The following is a 21,192-nucleotide window of genomic DNA, read 5'->3' on the forward strand; positions in this document are numbered from 1 at the left end:
GTAGAAATCAGTGCAAGGATCTCTCTCTCTCACACACACACCCTCATTTCAGATTAAAAAACTAACCACAGTTTATCTATGCTTTTAGTTCTAGAAGTGATGTATGGGAACATGGGGCGAGTCCCCCACATGTACACACAGCCTGTTTAAAAGGTATACTGCTTTATTCCGAGACCTGTGCCAATCTCACCTCTCAGGAGCCGAATCTTCTATTACTCTAAAGATTGATTCTGATGTACATAACTAATGTCACTTTTCTGATGGGGTAGCATTTCACACCAGCTCTGGCCAGGGGCTGTGCAAAATGCAGGGCAGAAGCAGGGCTGAAGGCTGCTGCTCACATGCACCTCTGTTACTTTGGACAGCAAAACCAAGCAGACTTTCACTATTTCCTGTAGAAAAGGATCTGTTGATTACTTTGAATAAGTTGTTTATTACAAGGACAATATTTCTGTAGGCCAGCAATACAAGGGCTATGATGGGCCCCATGGTTTTCCCATATGTAATGCCAATCAATCACATAGCCATGCCTGTTAGACAAACTCTCCACCTGAATCGGTTCACCAAACCTCAACCAATGAGCTACAGAACCACCTCAAGTGTGGAACCCAACTGTTTAAGAAGGGCATTATTATACATCATCATCTTCCAGAAGGAATTTAAAAAACCCAATTCCTGCATGCCCACATTGTTACTTTATTGCCAGACTTCCAAGATTTAATGTTTCTTGAAGCTCCTGCTCTTAGAGGCAGGCAGTTACATACGAAAGTATCACTTTTCCTTTTTAGGAGTTTCTAATCTCATGGCTGTAGATTTAAACATAAAAAAAAAAACCAACAACTCCCTACAAGCTCAAACCACAAAAGCAAATAAAAAAACCCAAGATTCAGTAAAATACCTGATGTTGAGGCCAGACTCCTAGTTTGAGTACTTGGGAGTTGGCACTACAGTTTACAGATCACTGTTTGTGCTGGTTGCTTTTGGCATTTCAGCTTGGACAGTGAGTCTTCACTTTGCTTCACAGGGCTGAAGAAATTGGCTTCAGGTTAGGTGAAGAGCATTTTATTTCTAGACATCTTCAGCAGCAAGGAAACAGCACCACCTACTGAGACAACAGCAGGGAAAGAACTGGATGGGAGAGAGAAGGTGGTTCAGCCCAGCCTAGCAAGATCATAGACTATTAGGGTTGGAAGGGACCTCAAGAGATTGAGTCCAACCCCCTGCTCAAAGCAGGACCAATCCCCAAATCGCCCCCTCAAGGATTGAGCTCACAACCCTGGGTTTGTCAGGCCAATGCTCAAACCAGATCCCCACCTAAGATTGTGTTAAGAAATTCCCATGAGTTCAGGTGTTGGGGTAAGTTATCTTCCAGCATCAGGTTTAGTTGGCCATGAGAAATGGAATGCAGACTGACCAATGGGGGGGGGGGGGGAGGGGGGGGGAGGAGAACCTCTTCCCAATACAGGAGTTCCCTTAAAGATACCATCCAATAAGGGATCTACTCTAATTTGGAGTGTCAGAATAGAACAAATCAGTAGTTTCCAATAGCAGAAAAAAAACTTAAAATATTTGAGTCTTAAGAAAGCTATTGAGAGGCAGCCAGTGACCAAAATGAATGTCTTATTTCAATACTGCAGGGGGGGGGAAGGGGGGGGAGAATACACTGCCTTTGGAATCTGAAACCCATCCCAGCCTATAACCAGCGACAATGCCAAGCGAGAAACAAGTAATTCTGTATTTCTGCAATGGAGCCAGACCTATTTTTTAATATACTTTATTTTTTAAAGTCACAACAGCGCAAGTCTTATCTGAAAGCTTTTATTGCCTATATTCAAATATTACAGTTTCACATTTTATTCAGAAAAAAAGTTCTAAGCTACTTTTACAAGGACAGTAGCACCTGGGTTGGACTGTGCAGTATTTAGGTTCTCCACAGGCAGAAGGAAGTCTCTGACCTCAAACACAGCTGTGGCCGAGATCCCATCCAGTTCTTAAGGACTTGTCATTTACCAGCAGCAGTGTTGTTCCCTGCCCCTACAGATCATAGGATGGCTGAGGAATGCCCAAGCTGACACACAGATCGGGAGGCCACATACAAATGCAACTTAAAAAAAAAAAGTTTCCTGATGGTTTAAATGAAGGTGGAGCCAAACATACAAAACCACGTAACATTTGTAAGGATCCACTGTCCTAGCAACAGGGCAATGGCTGCACAGCCCAGCATCCCGCAGCTGGCTGTGCCGATGCAGCATGTCTGCGTAAGCACTATCAACTACAAGATCAGGCAATAAGATTCTTCCTTCCCTCTTCTCTTCCAAGGAGGGAGGCAAAGGGGAGAGGAGAGAGGAGGAGCCACAACATAAGAGTATTTTAGATATTAAGTTAAACACTTGGTCCCTAGGATGTCGCCAAGGTATGTTACTGTCCTTGCCTCACTTTAAAAGTATATACATTAAAAGAGCACGAGCCTTTTAGAGCTTCACTTTTGGCATCACAGAAAGGCACCTAAAAAAATTCCTTGGCCCTTTGAGCGAGATCTCCAGAAGCAGAAAGAGCTGGCAAAGGCTTTACCAGAGCCAATGTGGGAGAATCCACCTCTAATTATTCCCTTTGAGATTTCGTGACCTCACTAGCGTCAATAGGAGTCATTTGGGACAGCCTGGGGTGTTTGATGCCATCGACACCTATGCTGCTAGAACTGCGACAGCTTCACAAGAATCACATCAGAGCATGAAGAATAAGCAGCATTCTTGCAACGCAGAGGACTGCAGTGCTAGAAGGTTGCATCCCATTTGAGAGCAAGTTCCCCACTCCGCTCCCCTCCCCAAGAAGCACACGTAGCCCCAATGTTTTGCTGGTACGTGTCTCCCTGCATGACTAGAAGTGGACTCCATCAGCAATTAAAGGCCTGCCTTGCTCGCAGCTTGCAGAATGTGAACAACAGGCTACACCCCAAAGGTAAGAGGATTTTAAGAAGCCACCAACTCTCTCCTCTAGGATCAGGGGATTTTTCGTCTTTGCTCAGAAAAAAAGATTTGTTTAAAAAAAGTTACAGAAAGAGGCTATAGATACTGGAGTGTTGCCGGCAACAGAGATCTGCACACGAGCTGGCCTGGGGAGGTGGCCTTGTGGCCAAGCAGGACCCAGGGCTCAGTAGCCCTCCTCTTCTCGGTAGTAGTGGTACTCCGGTGGGTCCGTGCTCTGGTCGTACACTGCGTTGGCCACGTCACCGGCGTTGCCCTGGGGACAGTACTTGGGATCGTAGATCTGTCGGCCCAGGCCAAAGATCTGACCGCTCTGAGTGGCTCCCTGGTTGGAGCCCATCTGGAGGGACATGGAGGTGTTGTCGCACTTCTCGGTGCCCATTTTGGTGTCGTAGATGTGTCTCCTCGTGCCAGGAGCTGTCATGCCCACCTGAGAGACCAGATTATTTGTAGTAACAGTGGCAGCTGGAAACCCCCATTGGGGATTGGGCCCCCACTTCACAAGGCGCTACAGGACATAGCAAGACCCTACCCAAACAGCTGATCTACCTAGACCACATGGCAATGGGGGGCAGGAGGGAGTGTACAGCTTCTGTTTTACAGGTGGGGAAACAGATGCAGAGATTAAGGAACTTGGGCAAGGTCATACGGGGAGTCTATGGCAGGGCCAGGAATCCAAATCCACATACCGGTCCAGTGCCCGAACCACAAGACCAGCTCTCCAGCAGTCTGAGGAGGCACCAATTACATCAAGTAGGCACCTCTGGGGCTTTTCTGGATTTAACCCAGCTGCCCAGTCAGGAATCTACCTTCTTCAATGCCACCCTTAACCACAGATGTTGTCCTGAAGAAAAACTCCAGTCACTCAACTGGCCCCTTTTACCTCCCCATAGACGGTTCACCAGGTCCACAACTGCCTGCTTACCTGGCTAGCACACTTGTTGGTGCCCATCTGAAGGCTGATGGTGGAATGGTCCATGGGGGCCAGGATCTGGTTTTTGGGATCGTAGAGGTGTCTCCTGGTGCCATAGGCTGTCATGCCAGACTGGCTTGCACACTTGTTTGTGCCCATCTGTGGGCAGAGTCACACAGATAACTAAGCTTACAGCTCAACCAAGTATAAAGCAGGTTCTCCCCGCCTCAAATAAGACAGCACAACCTGGCTAAGCCTCCTCTCCCCACTCCCATACTAAGCACAAACTTCTCATGGCTCAAAGATGGCCTCTATTCAGAGGGGTAAGTACAAAGATTCCCCAGGGAGAGGATTCTAGCCCGGCCTCCAACTGTAGGCTTTCCAGTGCATTATGGATTTCACGTCTGCAGAGCCACAACTTCCCATCCCCAATTCCCTGCGAGGGCAACTCTCCAGGTCCCAAACCTCTGTTGGTCGGGAGAAGGGAGTCGGTAATGCAGCCCTTCAGACCAGAGAACCTGTTCGATACGCCAACAAGGCCAGGAGCCCAGTGACGAGATGAAGGGCACGGGGCAGTTCTACTCTGTGCTGGATGTTTCACATACAACCTGTAACAGGAGAGCTTCCAGTCTCTTGCCCATCAGCCATATGCAGTGGTAGTGAATTCAGGTGTCAAAGGGGTAACCAAATTTTATGAGACTTGCCTTCCCACCCCATGGCCCTGCCTAGCCCACCCCTGCCCAGCTCACCTGAAGCCCGATGACACACTGGCCAGCCTTCATTTTTGCATCGTCAAAGTTCCTCTGTTGTTTCTCTGAGTATTTCACCCCGATGTCCACGTCACTTTGTATCCCCTTGGTCTTTGCCTGCAGCAGAGAGAAGGGCCGGGGGTGGGGGGGGAGCGGGCAGCGTATGAGAACCACCGAGTTCTGTTCCTGCATAGAAGAGGGTACTACAACCTAATGTTGCATGATCATCATCAGTCAACATACAGAATCCAACCCAGAAACTGCCAGGCTGGATTAGCCCCCTGGTCCATTTAGCTCAGTATCTCTGCTCAGGCAGCAGCCAGCATGAGATGCCTCACATGAAGGTGCAAGAAATTCTGCAGTTAAGGGATAACCTCCCACCCATGAAAGTCTCATCCTAAAACACACACACACACACACACCCCAACAGCTAGAGATTGATTTAAGCCCTAATGCATGAGGTTTTATATCCCATACAGAGACGGCTATTTGTTCATTTCCCCCACAGCACCTCTGACAGGGCGCAAGGTATTTTAACGTTCTACAAGCTATACCCACAAAGTGCAGATCCTTTATCCACCACAGAAATGCAGCTCTTTATGGGGTGGAACGTGACAGATTTGTAAGTGGTGCAGAGACAGCTTGGGACAGAGCGCAAGGACGCCAGCATCCGAGGTCTTCTACAGCGTGAGGCCTGGGTCACTTGCTGGTGTGAACTAGAGTAAATGGGGGACTCTCTAACCGGAGGTCTTTAAATCAACAGTTGAGGACTTCAGCCAGAGGTTAAGTCCTATTACAGGAATTGGTGGGAGAGATTCTGTGGCCTGCAACATGCAGGAGGTCAGATGAGATGTGGTCCCACCTGGCCTTTATGTCCAGGAGTTAGATGGTGACCTCTGCAGGCCAGACACAGTGACTTCCAGTGCACGTGTGCTAGATGCTGCATTAATGAGTCTTCAGGGTCTTGTGTAGTAATTTAAAGGAGTTACCCAAAGGAGAACTTGGCCAGGACACTGGGGCCCAACACCTTCATCCTTGTCAGGGGAGCCTTGTGTGTCTATCCTAAGGCAGCCACTGACCTACTTTCTACTAGCTTTATCCTTCATCCATGTAGGGCATAAAATCCAGGTACCACAAGACAACGCCTCTCGCTAGCCAGCGCAGCCCAGCAGGGCTCCATGCAAGGCAACGAGCACACACCTCAGAGACCTGGCGCCTCACGGTTCGGGCCAAGAGCGACAGCTCCAGCCCCAAGCCGCTCCTTCCCTTACAGCCCTCCCACAGGCCTGGCTGCTTTTGAGAACGGAGGCTTCCCAAGTTTGTTAACAGAGCTGCTTCCTCCCCCTAAGCTCGGTGGAAAGGCTCCCAGCTGCCGCTGGCTCTGTGTGCTGGGGCAAGACCAGTTCTTCCCACCCCCTAGAGAAGAAGAGCCTCCCGGGGAAGTTTGAGCCTCACTTCAGCTTTAAAGCCAGGACATTTTGGAGGAGGGAAGAGCTGCACCTCTACTGTCAGGAGGCCTCAGTGTAGCCACTTCCTTTGGCACCCTAGGGCTCTTGAGACCCATCCCCCCCAGCCACCCTCACCCCAAACCCATGGGAGCTGGGTGGGCTAGAAGAAGGAATGACCACTCCTGCCCACAGGCCATATGGGATGGATGCCAGTGCAGGGTCAGAGGGAACACAGCTGGCGCAGGCTAAGGCAAACCCAACATGTTCCTGCTTCAACAGCCCCTACAGAGCTTTGCAGGGGCACAGAATCACCAGGGTGCACCCGGTCTCTGTCCCCACCTCCATATGACAGGCCACCATACCAAGGGCACACCAAGAATGCAGGAGAGTGCCTTTTGTAGTCCCTGTGCATCAGCCAAGATGACCAGAGCAATGACAAATCAGCCTCACAGCGGTACTCACCATGCCTGCCAGAGCCAGCAGGCACACCTGCACCTGGGTCATGTTCCCGGTCTCGAAGAAGTCATTGGCTTCAAAGAGGTCGACGGGGTTCATGCCGTACTGAACCATGGCCTTGATGAAGTTGGAGAGGTTCTCCAGCTGGTGAGGAGAAGAGCCAGATAAAGACACACAGGCCACAGCCAAAAGGGGGTCAGGGAAGGAACCCACAAGGCAGCGTTTGAGAAGCCGCTCCCAGGTGAGCGATCAGCCAGGCCACCCTCGCTGTAAAGTGAGCAGCCCAGCACGTACCTGGTGCCAGGTCTGAGCCGAGCGGTTGATCTTCCTCACCGAGCCTGGCTGCAGCTTGTTCATGAGCCTGGAGAGAGCGAGAAAGAGCCATAAGAGCAGACTCCAACCACCCGGTGTGGAAGCACATTTCCAGCCACAGTGGAGTTGCACACGTATCTCTTCGGAGGTTCGGCTGCTTTTAAACAAGCACCCGTCAGAGATAAGGACATTCACAAAGCTAAACAGTTAGCAGAAGAAATGCTCATCCCTAGATTCTCATACAGAGTTTCTCTAAGCATTTCACAAGAGGTGGGCACGATCGTTCCCCATCTGTGAAATGAAGGCAGAGAAAAAGCAACTTGCCCCAGGTCACCCAGCAAGTCAGTGGTAGAGCCAGGAACGGAATCCAGGCCTCCTCAGTCTCAGGCCACTGGGAGGACTGCCTCAGGCTTGGGCTGCACAAAACTTACCCCTGTGCAGCCACATCAGTCAGCAGTGTGGAAAAGCCACTGCACCCCCAATGATTGTGATAGTGAGAAAACCTCAACGGATGGCAACAGAGGCAAACACTGTTCAGAACGGTGACGCTCGTCCCCCAGCAGGGCACCTCCTTGTGGCGTATACTGCATCTACACTAGCAGGCTCTACCGGTACAGCGATGCCGACATGGGCTGTGTCTACACTGCAGAGCCACAATGGATGCAATATTAAAAACCCAAGTCTCAGATCCAGGCTAGACAAGCTATTATGGGAGTGGCTAGGTGTCCCTGGCATAGGCCATTGTTCTAGGTGCTGGACACACGCAGGACACAAGGCTATATTCATTCAATGTTAAGATTTAAACTCGCACTTAAGGAAGCATGAATGTTCTGGTCCCCAGAGCAGCTCCTGGCCGGGCTGTCCTTGTGTAGGAAAGCAGCCATGTGAACTTCATCAGCATTATAACATGGCGAGGGAGTTTGGGATGGCAAAAATGCAAGTTCCCCTTGAGCTAGCAGGTTGCACTACGTGGCTCTGGGAAGGTCATTTCCAGGGTTTCCCCCAGCAGGATCATGTTCCTGACATATCAGTCCCCCGGAGAGAAGTCAACTCTAGCTTCACCCACACACAGCAGGAGCATCACAGGCACCGAGAGACGCACAGCCCTGTATTTCCTGGCATGTGTGGTTAGAGACTAATGCAATATCCTTGTTACGTATTTTCTCCCTCTATTCTGAACTACAGCCACTTTCAGCAACAAGATTGTTACCAGGATCTCAGATTCCACCCACCCCCAATCACAGAACCAAGACAGAGTCATTCGAGGCCATCAGCCATTCTCCCCCCTGGCTCCCCATCTGCTAACCAACAAAGGCTGCTTCAGGAGAGGTCCTAAAACAGTCCATCTCGCTCCAGGCCTTGGGAATGGCCAGGCTCTGCTGCATTTCTTTGCAGAGGCAGATCTGAACCCTGGAACATTCCCATCTTTCAGATGCTTTCCTGGAATCGGCCTCTCCTCTCCTGCTGTTTGCAGCTGCCCAGACTATTATGAATCTCTATGATCTGCTTTCAGAGATCCTTGGAGAGATGCTAGAAGAAGGCAAAGCATTCACTATTCATGACCCTGGGTCTCCGGCACTTACTGAATTACCAGCATGTGCTTAGGGTTACTCCAGATGTGAACCTGCTCCTCCACCCCCGCCTCCCCAAGCCAGGGGCTCCAATGCTCCTCAAGTCAATTCCCTTTTAAATGAGCTCCAGAAGCCCCTTGGCACTTCTGCCAAGTGACATCTCACAGCAGCAGTGCCAACTTTCTCCGGCGCCGGGGGGTGCCTGCGCCCCTTTCCCTGCCCTGACTCCACCCTATCCCCAAACCCCATCCTCTAACTCTGTCCCCTCCCTGCCCCTATTGGATCCCTTCCCCAAATCCCCGTCCCGGCCCCGCCTCTTCCCCCAGCATGCAGCATTCCCCCTCCTCCTCCACGAATCAGCTGTGTCACGGCACAAGGGCGGGAGGGAGGAGAAGCAGCGCACTCACGGCGGAAGCGAGTTGGAGTGGCTGGGTAGGCCCACGGGGAGCTGCCAGTGGGTGCTCAGCACCCACCAATTTATTTTGGTGAGTGCTCCAGCCCCGGAGCATGCTCAGAGTCGGTGCCTATGTCTCACAGCCTGGAGCAGGATCTTCTGCCACTGCATTTGCCAGCCAATCACATAGCACAAGCACTTGCCTGGCCCTAGTCCAGCCAACGCCTCTGCATCCCAGGCCGAGACTGGGAGTCTTAGCGCCAAACTTGGGACCTTTGCAGAGACATCGCAGGCCATCACTGAGGCAGGGCTAAACTGGTGCTTTAAGTGCTGGTTATCATTTGCTATGGGGCAAGAGGGGCAGTTAACCCCCCGCCCAGGCTTTTCACAGCTCTACACACCCCATTGTATCTTCCACTTCCCTCCCGCTCTGACTCTGCAGGCTAGAATACGCTGCACCAGGCCCTCAACAGTGACATGACTTTGCACCTCCCGATACTTTCCTGAAGCGACACCGCTGGCTTTAACCCTCCAAGCCAGTCTGCAGCTCCGGCTGGGGCCCTTGATGCAGAATGGATGCAACTAGCCAGCAAGATGGAAGGAAGTGGAGCTATTCCCCCGGATGGCAAGGGGAGATCAGTGCTCACAGCCTGCTGTTCCATCAGCTCCCTGCCCCAGTGCAGACCCAGGATCCCCCAGAGCCCTCCAACCAGCCCCCTCCCACACTCACTCGCAGAGGATCACTCCATCCTTCAGCCCCAACTGGAAATCAGGGCCGATCTCCTTCCCGGTGATGCTCTCAATCCATATCCTCAGTTCAGCCTCCTTCTGGGGATCATACTTCTGGGCAAGCTGGGAGGAGAGCAGAGAATGGAAGAGTCAGGCAGCTCCTTGCTGGGTCCCCAGCCTAGCCACCCCTCCTCCCACTGCCCACTTCCAAGGGAGCGCAGCCACAAGGCCACATACCCTCCGCTGCACATGGGTTACACAGATCTACAGAGCAAGCAGCACATTTCAGTAAAGGGCTGCAGGAGACACGACTATGGGAAACAAGACAGACTCCATAATCAGAGACCTCTGGGAAAGCTGAAAGGGGGCAGGCCAATACCAGGACCACCTGGTCTAAGCCAGATGTGTAGCTCCTCACGGAAAGACGTGCGTGTGTGGTGGTGGTGGGGGGTGTTAGCATGCAAAGCTAATGCAGTCCCCCAGCGCAAGCTAAAGCAGCCTCAAGTCACACCCGTTTCAGTGGTCCTCTAGTCTGCTCCCCAGCAGTGCCCATATAAACAGGGTACGTGTCTGCCCCAGTCGTGCCCACTCACACTCAGATTCTCACCCATCCCCTTCGTGCCCAGGGCTGGTCAGTGCAGAATCAATACCTTGGCACTGCCCAGCGTGTGCACCAATGGGAAGCTGGCCAAGAGGCGTTCCTCAGCCTGGCACCCGCACCCCCACACCACGCTGGCTGGCACTGGCAAGTACTGGGTTTCCTTTGACCCCGCAACCCCTTTGTAGCAGCCTAGCTAGCAAAAAGGGGCTCCCCTTCCCTCTACCCAGGTGTGCAAGCAGCAGGCCCCCATGAAAGGCACAGGCCAATGGGGGGGGCAGGGAGGAGACAATCATCAGTGCAGGTCAATATCCCGTTAGCATGGCCACTGGTGAGACTTGTCAGGACACAGCTCCCCAGAGGGAGCCTTAATGGTGGCAAGAGAAAACAAAACCCCAAATCACTGCCAGGCATGTTGCCACTAGACCCCCCTAGAAGCGCAATGGGCTGAAGCCAAGCGGGCTGGAGACCAGAGGGCCTAGCATCAGGAAGGGGCCATCTGGATGGCACCAAGATACTTGGTCAGCCGCCACTTCCTGATGCACTGGAAAGCCAGACCATGCAGGAGCTCAGCGATGAAGAGACCAGCAGCCTCTGCTGCAGTGTACAAGCCCTGACTGTCCCTCAGCAGCCAGCTGGGGCAGAGCCAGCTGACACCCAGCAGCGTTTACATGTATGGCGAGCTGAACAACTTCCTTGTTTGCTGGGTTTTGACACACGAGGAAGAGGCTGGTCTAAGATCCCCTTAAGAGCGCACGAGAGCAAACCCAGCAAAGATGGCTCTGGGCCGGTTCCCGCTGGACGTTCTTGAAAGCTTGGGTCAAGTGCAACAGCCTCACGTCACACTCTTCCCCACCTAGCTACCAGCCAGGAAATGGTGCAGCCTCTGACAACGAGGTCACTAGACGTCACCTGTCGCTTCTAGGGGGGTGGGAAGGAAGGGGGGGCAGAACGTTCCACTCCTCCTGCCCAAATCCCGGGCTGGCCAATTGCAGTTTGTCCGCCAAAATCCCCTGCTGCACTTCTTGGCTTGTCCCTCCTACCCCATCACAGAGACACGACTGACCCTGCCGTGCCCTGGAAGGTTGCAGACAAAGCAGGCTATAAAAAGCACAGAGGTGATCATTACAAGACAGAAGCTAGCGAGAGGTAGGAGGTGTTGTGGTTAAGACACCGGGCTGCTGGCATGACATCCTGTGTGAGCCAGCACAACTCACCGCTCAGTCTAGATGCATCTTCATCTCCTAGAAGGGGGAGATAAAGCAACTGAACTCCAGCCTTTTCTTTGGTGAAGCAGAAGGTCTGGAAAAGTTTTGTTTAAAAAACAAAAAAGCCGACTAGTTTTCCAGCTTGTTTGATTTTAACAGTAGAAATTTAGGCCCCGTCTCTTCAGGAGCCTGAACGGCTAGAGAACTGGCACAGAGGCGGTGTAGGAATAACACAGCTAGGGTGGGTGGGCAGTTTTTAAATTCACATTAATCCGTAAGGCTCGTTTAGCTCAAGTGACTGCCCCCCCCCAGCAATATCTTGCCTTGCCCTAAATTTTTTTTTTTTTTTAAAACAGGTCTGTATCTTCCAGTCCTCCCTGACTTTGCAGGTTATATTATAATCACACATCTTGCTCCCTCAACCCCAGAATTTCTCCTGAAGTGCCACCACTGCTATAGATGGACTGGGATCTTGGTGCACTGGTATGAGAAGCCAATGGGAAGCCGGGCAAGATTCTGCCCTCTTCACCCAGGTCCCAGCGTGCATGCACACACCTCCCCCCAAATCTCTAACATCTGCCTCCCACAGGAGCAGAAGCCCTTGGCATCCTTGAAGGGGAGTCCTGGAGCTGGACAGAACAAGAGCTCAGAGGCCTCAGCACTGCAGCCCAAACCACTGCCCTTGGGGTCAGGACCAGACTTCCTCTCCCGACAGCCCAGGAATGCGTCTCGGCAGATTCCTTGGTCACCACGAATATGCCAAGAATGCAAAGTGCCTTGTTTAAATCAAGGCTGCAGGCCCTTCGCTGCTGATCAGGGGACAAGCAGCTTTAAAGAAGAAGTGAAGGAGAGAGCAGGTCCCTGCTGCCAGAGGAGAGTTGTCAGCATGTCAGACGCCCTCTCCCAGCTGCTACTAAGCAGCCTCTGTTAAGGGCTAACGCCCAGGAGCACCTGTCAAAGGCAGATGCTGGAGGAGCTGCTGGCTGCTCTGGAGCAGTGTTTAAGCCCGCATAGCGTCAGGAAGCAAGAAGGCTGCTTGTTAGTAGAGGGCTAAGAATAACCACCCTCCACTCAGTGGAGTCATTAAACCTAGAACCTTTGGCACCAGAAACATGGGCCTCTACCTCTTCAGCTAGGAGTGCAGCTCTACTAGATGGCAGCAGTAGCAGGCTCTTATCTTTTTAGATAAACCAGCCACTAGTGGGTACATGACATTAAACTACTGTGTCACATTAGATACTTACAACGCCAGTCAGTTCCCTGACACTACAGGGTCAAATCCCAGCAAGATCAATTCAGCCCTTCCAAGGTACAAGACTAGTATGATGCCGTTTAGTACATGGGTGTCTCCCAGCCATGGAAAGCAGAGTATCCTCTCTGCCCGGGAGAAAAGTTCCCCTCCTCTGGCTTTGGGAGCAGCTTGCAGTCCTCCACCCCAGAGATGACTGCTTGTCAGCCATGCTCTGAATGCACACAGCTTTAAACATCACATTTCAGTCCAGCTCGAAACAATTAGACTTCCACGTCTAACAAACCCCAGTAGTCTGCAAAGGTAGAGATAGGAGGGGTGAGATCAGCCTCAGCTTATCTTGGGCAGGAACAGGCATCTTAGCCCAGCTCCCTAAGAGCACAACAAGTTCAATAACTACAGAGTCTTCCAGCATGGACAGGGACAAAACCCTTGACGAGCTGAGAGAGACTGTTCCTATGCTCCGAGTGCTCCAGGCTCCCAGTTGGGCCTACCAACGTCACCGTCATAGGATTTAAAAAATGGTAAATTTCATGATTTTAAGCTATTTAAATCTGAAATTTCACAGTGTTGTAATTATAGGGGTCCTGACCCAAAAAGGAGTTCTGGGAGGGTTGCAAGGTCATGGGGGGGGGGAGGTTTAAGGTCCTGCTACCCTTACTTCTGCGCTGCTGCTGGGGCAGTGCTGCCATCAGAGCTGGGCAGCTGGAGAGCGGTGGCTGCTGGCCGGGAGCCCAGCTCTGAAGGCAGAGCCACTATCCATCCGTTCAGCTCGGAAGGCAGAGCCACCGCCAGCAGCAGCGCAGAAGCAAGGGTAGCACGGGATAGTATTGCCACCCTTACATCTGTGCTGCTGCTGGCGAGATGCGGCCTTCACAGCTGGGTGCCTGGCCAACAGCTTCCAATCTCTGGCTGCCCAGCTCTGACGGCAGTGCAGAAGTAAGGGTGGAAATACCATGACCCCCCTGCAATTCCCTTTCAGGTCAGAAACCCCGTTTGAGAAACGCTGGTCTCCCCCGTGAAATCTGCACCCTAGGGTAAAAATCACACAAAAGACCAGATTTCACGGCCCATTACAGGTTTTTCATGGCCACAAGTTTGGTAGGGTCCAACTCACAGACTTTGGCATGTGGTTTCCAGCAGAGGCAGCCATACAGCCCAGCTCATCCGTACTCTCATCTCTCCATACCGAGGACTTGGCATGGGACAGCTCAGCCTGCCTCAGGGACGAGGCTCCCCACCCACAAGGAGGCAAGCTCAGTGATGGAGATGCAGAGGCCAGATTAGCCAGAGACAGTCACACCCACAACGGGCCCAGGTCCAAGAGAGCTTGGCTCTGTCCACACGGGGGGCCATAAACCTCATGAGGAGAGCAGAGCTCTCCTGGGAGTCTGGCTCCAGATCACTGGAGAGCCCTCTGGCAGCACAAGCATATGGCAGAAGACAGGAGAATCTCGCTCCCAGTCTCAGCTCTGACAACTGCGACTCTTGGGCAAGTCACTTCACCCCTGCCTCAGTTTCCCTGCTTATAAAGTGGGGGAGATAACACACTCCGCCAGAGGGTACTTTGGATAGAAGGGTATGAACGCATTGGATCAGCTGCAGACTGACAGCTCACCACAGCCAGGAAGCAGCACCCATGAGGAAAAAGGGAGAGTTCAGCATCTGGAGAAGCCCATGGAAGCTCCAAACCCCCACTGGATTCAGAGCACTGCACTGTTGTGAGGTCACTAGCTGCCCAGCCCATGAGCAGGACTGCTCAACACCCTGCTGTGAAATTCTCAGCTCTGGTTTCACAACAGCTTTCTTCATTCCCTTTTGCAACCCACGAAGGGGACTGGGGTGTCAGGGGGAAGGGGAGACCTGCTGACAGCAGCAATGCAAGGGGAGGGCCCTTGCTCAACACATACAAGAGGCACAGGAGAATCTAGCACTAATCCACAGCCCTGCACCCTTCCTTCTCTCCACCCTGGCACTTGGTGCAGCTACTCTGGCATGTAGAAATGAGCCACACCCAAACCCACTCGAGATCCAGGGCCTTGCACTGACCTCTGGATGGGAGCTCGCCTGATGGAGGAATCTCAACAAATTTGCTGGATTTCACAGGGACCCAGGGCAAATCAGAACACAGGACAACATACAGGACCAGGCTGGAATCCTTCTCACCCAGCACCAGCTGCTTCAGACAGAGGGGCAGCCCCCAAGCGGAAGGAAGTTACTTGGGGGAAGTTACTACCTAACCCCTATCAGTTAGTAGCTGGTCTGTGTCCCGAAGCATGAAGGTTTAAATAAACCAGAGCAACTAGCCTCTCCAGCATGACTGCACACGCACACATGGCAAATGAGAACATCGAATCCTGGCTTCAGCTCCGGGATTGCGCTGCTCTGGGTTTCATCTGACATCCCAGCCCCAGGGGTAGCGCCAGCTGCTGTTTCCCTACTACAGACCTACCGGAGCCGACACTATTCCCTTGTGCTGTTCTTCCCCCCCCCCCCCCACACACACACACACGTATTTATCACACTCCAAGCTCCCTGGGGCAAGGATGGTTTGCACAACAGGGCCCTGATCCAGTAGGAGCTTTAAAGACCGCCTCCATAGTCCTTTAGAAAGCTCCCTTTTCCCACTGATCTATAAATTCCACAATTCCAGGCACTGACAGAGAACAGGCAAGATCTTGATCACCCAACCCCCTAACTGCAGAATCCAAAGTGAGCAAGGTTGACAATTTGGATAGGACCCTCAGAAGGCGAGAGAGATTAATTCACATTGGCGTTAACAACCCATCCCAGCAAGAGACAGCTTCCCATGGAGAGGGACACACATTACATGTTCCCCTCTCACGCCAACATTATCATCTCCCCAAGTAGTTTCTGCACCAGCTTGCATGGCCAGGGGAATGGTTCTGATTTCTGGCAGAGAGAGCATGTCAGCATTCTGCAGTTCATGCTGCAAAGTCTGAATTCTTTCCCCTAGACTCTGCTGTGAATCTGGTTAGGTGACGGATTGATCTGACCCAGGGACTGAGAGAGATAATTTTGGGGAGGGAGGGGGGGAAGAGAGGAGACAGACAGACAAGCTGGCCCCAAAAGCAAATTCCACAGATTCCATTCTCCAAGGATTTCTCCCCTTAGGAAAGTTGTGCTGATTTAACTAGAACAAAATCTGTGGTGCAAATCCTGAACGTCAAACTACTGCGTGCACCAACTCCCTCCAGGGTGTAGCTGACTGAACTGAACTAAGCAAGGATTAAACAAATTCAAGTGCCTCTGCGTTCAGGGGCTGGCAACACTGACTTCGATCTAGTTAACCCAGTGCCTCTTTTCAGCGTCCGCGAGTGTCTGGATTAAAAACAACAGGGTTACTGCTGCCAGTACAAACCAGGGAAGGTGGGTATGTCAAACACACCTTTTCCACTGGGTTCTGAAGTTCCCCTTCCTTCCCTTTATAGCATCGTCCCCTTAAGCGACCTAGAGCAGAAACTGCGTGTCCCTTGGGCTGTGTTGACTAGACAAAAGGCTGAGTTAAAATTGGTTTAAGCTGGCATGCATCAGTGATCGCTCTTCCGGGTTAGAGCAGAGCCTTATGGCTGGTTCTCTTCCAGATCTTGGTGCTACACAACAACTGCAGATATTTGTACTGCTTTTATGGGGGTTATAAAACAGGTCAAACGGGTGGACAAGAATGAAGCACTTGCTCAATGCTAGCCTGTCCCATTGGATATTAAAAAAAACGCAAACCCTCACTCAGCTGCGTTTAGAGAGGACACCCATGTTGTGCCCACATTTGCAGGTTACTTAGTGTTCAGCCATAGTATTGCCTCCATCTTGTGCAATAAGACTTCAGGATTGGGCCATAAGGTTTTGCTAGAGGTGTTTCCGAGCAGAGACAGTGGAATGCTGCAGAGAGAAGAGGCACCTGCAGTACAGCACCTAGCACAATGCAGCTCTGACTAGAGCCTCTGGCATTACTGTATTACAGATCTGTACACAGGAACCTGCTCCCAGAGAGCCCTCGACAATGTCACATTAGCCAACTGAGCAAGCTGGTCTCAGAGGATGGGTGCAGAGGAAACGTGCCACATTGCAGCTGCAGTGGGAACAGACCAAGAAGGGAAAGATCCCAACCCCTTTCAACCTGTGCCCTGCCCACAGGAGCCCTTCCTGAGCCAGAGAGGGTATCACAAGTGACAGAATCAATCTGAATTGGATCTGAAGATACCAGAAGTTCACACCTTTGCAGAAGGCAGCTCTGGTGGCTGCACGTTGGAGTGAAATCGGACTCTTGACAGCCTCACCAAAGGGAGCGCTAGATTTGTGGGTTAGTCCCAGCACAATCTAACCCCCATAAGAACCGGTCTGGATGACACAGCTACATAATGCCACCAGCAGCTTGTCTATACATGCACCAGTGGGAGACTTCCCTGACGTCACGAACCAGGAAGGCCCCTCAGGGCTAGACTCCAAGCCCCGGCAGTCGCTCCCGGCAAAGGGTCGCTGCTGCGTGTTGCAATGGGCCAGCAGTTCCCCTTCCACCATAGGCCAGCTCAGAAGTTGCATAAACAGTTTTATTTTATGACAGCAGCACTTCAGAACCTCAATCAAGGACCCCCAGTAGTAGGCGCTGTGCAGATAGGACGGTCCCTGCCACAGGCACGGGACAAGATAGGTAAGATGCCCACACCCGCCAGCCACCAATCTCCCAGTGCTCCACAAACATTTAGTTTAGACTTTGAGAGTGGCCCACCAGCATCACAGCAGGGAACAGAAGCCAGGAATCCCCACTCCCAGAGCCATGCTCTAACCACTAGCCCACGTTCCCTTCATTGGCAATTTAGCTTGGGGAAAGGGAGGATCCTTTTCCCCAGCACAAAGTTATCTGCAGGGGAAGGCCTCCTGAAACACTTCTGGAAGTTACAGGTAGCATCTGAGCAAAGCCAGGCCCTAGACACTTAGTTTATTACATCATTATTTAGGTCAGCTGCGTTTCTCAGGGATTATAGCAACACATTGAGAAATGGAGGCCAATTTGCCATGAAATAGGGAGCTGGGTCAAGTCAGGGGTAAGAAAATCTGCTGGAACAAACAGAGTAAGATGTAATAATAATTTTTTAAAAAGCCTTCCTTGGATCACACCTAGTATTAATTTTAATTAAACCCAGAACAGGAGCAATCCAATCCGTAAATGATAGGTTTAAGAATTAGGGTGACACAAATTGGGAGCCAAGACGCTGCACCATACAGTCTAAACAGTTTTGTCCCCACACCTTCCCCTGAGAGGAGTTGGCTATTCTAGAAAGAGACTTTCCATCAGGCCACAGCCCCACGGCTTGTTTTCTGCCCACACCTGCATGCCCTTGCCTAATAGCCTCCCTTCTCAGAGGGTTTAGTCTGTGCTCTTGTACATTTCTCCCAACAGAAGGCAGGATTTAACCATGTTTACCCAAAACCTGGAGTTAACCTGTATTCCCCTCAGGGCCATCAGCATCCCAGCCAGCTACAGAACCAGCTGAGACCACTCTCAGTTCAGAGGGAGGGTCAGTTCAGGCCTAGAAATGTAAATTGGGGGGGGGGGGGTAAAGGGGAAGAGAGAGTTCGCATTTCAGGGTTTCCCTACTCAGTTTAGAAGCCAAACTTTGCAGCCCTGGGACAGAGAAGCTGAGCGGGAAACTGACTAGAAACAAAAGTGAAAGTGACCGGTTTTAACTTGGTCTAAGAGTAGCAAAAAGCAGGACAGATTGAATGGGCCTGAGTTCAGATGTCAGCAGTAAGGAAGGGGGAGAGGAGTTTAAAGCTACAATGCGCTTAATAAGCCGACCAGGGCTAAGCTATTGAGCTAACTAACAGGGCTCTTGGGTCAGGACCAGACGGCGAGGAGGAAATGCTGCTCTCAGATTTGTTGTGGCAAACAGAGGAATGTAAGACGATGCCCCCTGCCTACCCAGCTCAGCCTGAGAGGAGCAGGCTACGCCCAGCTGCTTCCTCCCACATTCCCACCACCCTCCCTTTGTGGAGATGGGCACCACGCTCCCCCGAAACTCAGGGCAACTCGATGCAGAGATACATTTGACTCCCCCCCCCGCCACACCCCCTCAAAACTACTTTATAGACCCCTTAGGACTTAATTTGTAGGGAGAATGCTGCCGAGGCTCAAGTAATTTTTTGCTTTCATAACTGATGCGGCAAACCCAGCGGTGCCCGGCACAAATTAAGCACCGTCCATTGCACAAAGCCAGGCGAGGTTCTGGGCGGTGCTGAGAGTGCATGGAACCGCACCAGGATACAATCTGGCCTTGCCCCAAACACACTTGGAAGGGCCCAGGGAGCCGGGGCAGCCCAGGAAAAAGTGCTGCCAGATGGAGCCTGGAACAGGCTTATGGGACCTGTGGCAGGGGCCCTCCTGGTCCCCTCTAACTTTGGGGGCAGGGGGAGGTGCGGGCCTTCTCTATCCCCAGAGGCCGCTGCAGAGCCCAGAAGGAGAGGTCCCAGCCAGGGCTGAGCAAGGGAGGGCGGAGGAGGAGACTGGAGGCAGATTTCCCCAGGGCCAGCAGCTGGGACCGAGACGGGCCAGGGCGCTGGCTGCGCGCCAAGGACACGGTTGGGAGAATTTGGCACTGGACAGACTAGCCCTCGCCAGCACCCCAGGGCGCACAGGGGAGCTCCCCAGGGCGCACCGGGCAGCGCACAGGGGAGCTCCCCAGGGCGCACCGGGTCCCCGCTCCCAGGCACATCACAGCCCCCCTCCAAACTTTCCTGGCGAGCCGCCAGCCTCACCCTGCTCTTGACCTCCGCGGACAAGCCGTAGGACGGGCCCTTGTTGAACTGCGAGCCGCTCATGCTGCGCTCCGGGGGCTCCACTGGGCCAGGTCCCGGCGCCGCGGCGCTTACAGGAGACTCCCCGGCCTCGCTCCGGGCAGGGCACCGCCTCCTCCCGCTGATTGGAGGGGAGTTAAAATAGCCTTATAAGGGCAGGAAAGCTCCGAATTCCCGCAGGATGGGGAGTTTCCTGTGCGTGTCCCCCCAGTGACCCCCGGGTCAGAGCTGGGGGCTGCGCCCCCCTTCCAGGAGCCTTTGTCAGGCGGACGAGCCAGGCGCGGGTGAGAGAGGGAGCCCTGGGCGCTCTGGCGGGGGCAGATCCCAGAGATGGGATTTCCCACTAGGTTTGGGGGGGTCACTCACTCACACAGACACACACACACACAGCTTCACATAACAGACATCCAGTCCTGACACACAACCCCGCCTTACACAGACACCCTCCCCTTAACACGCCTCCCCCCGAGCACTGACACACAACCCACCCATCTCCCCAGACACACCAAATGTTACACTCACCCTAGAAATAAACACCCACCCAACTACACACTCAGACCCATCCATCCTAGAGTGCAGCCAGCCCGTGACACGCCCACCACACACACACGTGCCTGCACAATCCCTTGTGTCCAGTGCTTAGTTTGAAAGTGGTGCCAGGGCTCAGGTGAGCCCAGCTTGCCGGGACTATGAACCGCCAAGCCTAGAGGTGCCGGGGCTCTCAGCCCTGGCAAAAATTAATGTCTGCTTATGTCAGGTGCTCGGGGCGCCTCACCCAGACCCCTGGGCACACCCGAGCCCTTCAAACACCCAATGGTCCCTATGAGCCCGCCAGCCCTCCCGTGTACACACAACCCCCTGCCCCCTCCCTCACACACACTATAGGGCTGGGCCTGCTGCAGTGATGGACGCAGCTATTCCCCCCCTTTCTCCCCACACACAGGCGCTGTCCTGAATTTATCCAGGAGCCCAAGCTGAGGATGGGGTATGCCCCAGGATGCTGATTGCCTTCCCAGCCCTCCCACACATACCAAGGCAGTGAGCTCATTCCGGGTAGACGCTCGTCAGGGCAGGGCTGGGTGAGGCTTCCTTCTGCTCCCAGCAGGGCTGGGCAGGCTGGACAGAAAGTTGCTTCCAATGGCAGGAAAAGGTGCTGCTTCTACTGGAAGCTGGGGGTGTCGGCTGCATCCCATCCAACCCCCCCCCCCTTATTATCCCATCACTACCAAGCACCTCCATTGTGCTGGAGAACCCCAGCAGCTCCCAGCGTCAATCAGGTCCCAAACACACATGACCCATTTATGTGTCACTTTCCCAGGGCAACAGAATTAAGATCCCCGTTCCCAGGAGTAACTGGGTGTGATCCAGGCGTGTAGCGAGGACTGACTCCTAATGAGGGTGCAGCCTGGGAGGGCCGGGTGACAGAACACTGTGGGTGGCTGACACCATTTCTCAACAGACGTAATCTTACTACTGTGACACCATGGTCTTTGTCTGTCTATCCATCCCCATACCCCCACTCGATCTATCCATCCATCCATGTATCCCCATACTCCCACTCTATCTGTCCCCATACTCCCACGCTATCTATCTATCCATCCCCATACTCCCACACTATCTATCCATCCATCCATCCCCATACCCCCACTCTATCTATCCCTATACCCCAACTCTATCTATCTATCCTCATACACACCCCAATATCATCTATCCCCATCCACCCCTCTATCTATCCCCACACACACCCTCTATCTATCTATCTATCTAT

General features: G+C 52.7%; 1 protein-coding gene across 1 annotated transcript; it reads right to left on the reverse strand.

Annotated features, from left to right (window-relative positions):
* Positions 1–1,802: 1,802 nt before the first annotated feature.
* On the reverse strand, positions 1,803–19,512 carry CNN2 (calponin 2). The gene is made up of 7 exons (XM_050933937.1): positions 19,386–19,512; positions 9,558–9,679; positions 6,845–6,911; positions 6,557–6,694; positions 4,647–4,763; positions 3,910–4,056; positions 1,803–3,414 (listed from the first exon to the last, which is right to left on the reverse strand). Exons 1-7 carry the CDS (start codon positions 19,446–19,448, stop codon positions 3,151–3,153), a joined length of 918 nt encoding a protein of 305 aa, XP_050789894.1. The 5' UTR covers positions 19,449–19,512; the 3' UTR covers positions 1,803–3,150.
* Between the last annotated feature and the right edge of the window lie 1,680 nt (positions 19,513–21,192).

The sequence above is a fragment of the Gopherus flavomarginatus genome, chromosome 24 (genome assembly GCF_025201925.1).
Source record: "Gopherus flavomarginatus isolate rGopFla2 chromosome 24, rGopFla2.mat.asm, whole genome shotgun sequence".
Classification (NCBI taxonomy): Eukaryota; Metazoa; Chordata; order Testudines; family Testudinidae; genus Gopherus; species Gopherus flavomarginatus.

Bases quoted from the DNA above. Each gene is read 5' to 3' on its own strand.
- CNN2 (XM_050933937.1), bottom strand. From the start codon at position 19,448: ATGAGCGGCTCGCAGTTCAACAAGGGCCCGTCCTACGGCTTGTCCGCG. The intron at 9,680-19,385 runs GTGAGGCTGGCG...CTCTCCTCCCAG, and splicing joins CCGCGGAGGTCAAGAGCAGG to CTTGCCCAGAAGTATGATCC. The intron at 6,695-6,844 runs GTACGTGCTGGG...TCTCCTCACCAG, and splicing joins CGGCTCAGACCTGGCACCAG to CTGGAGAACCTCTCCAACTT.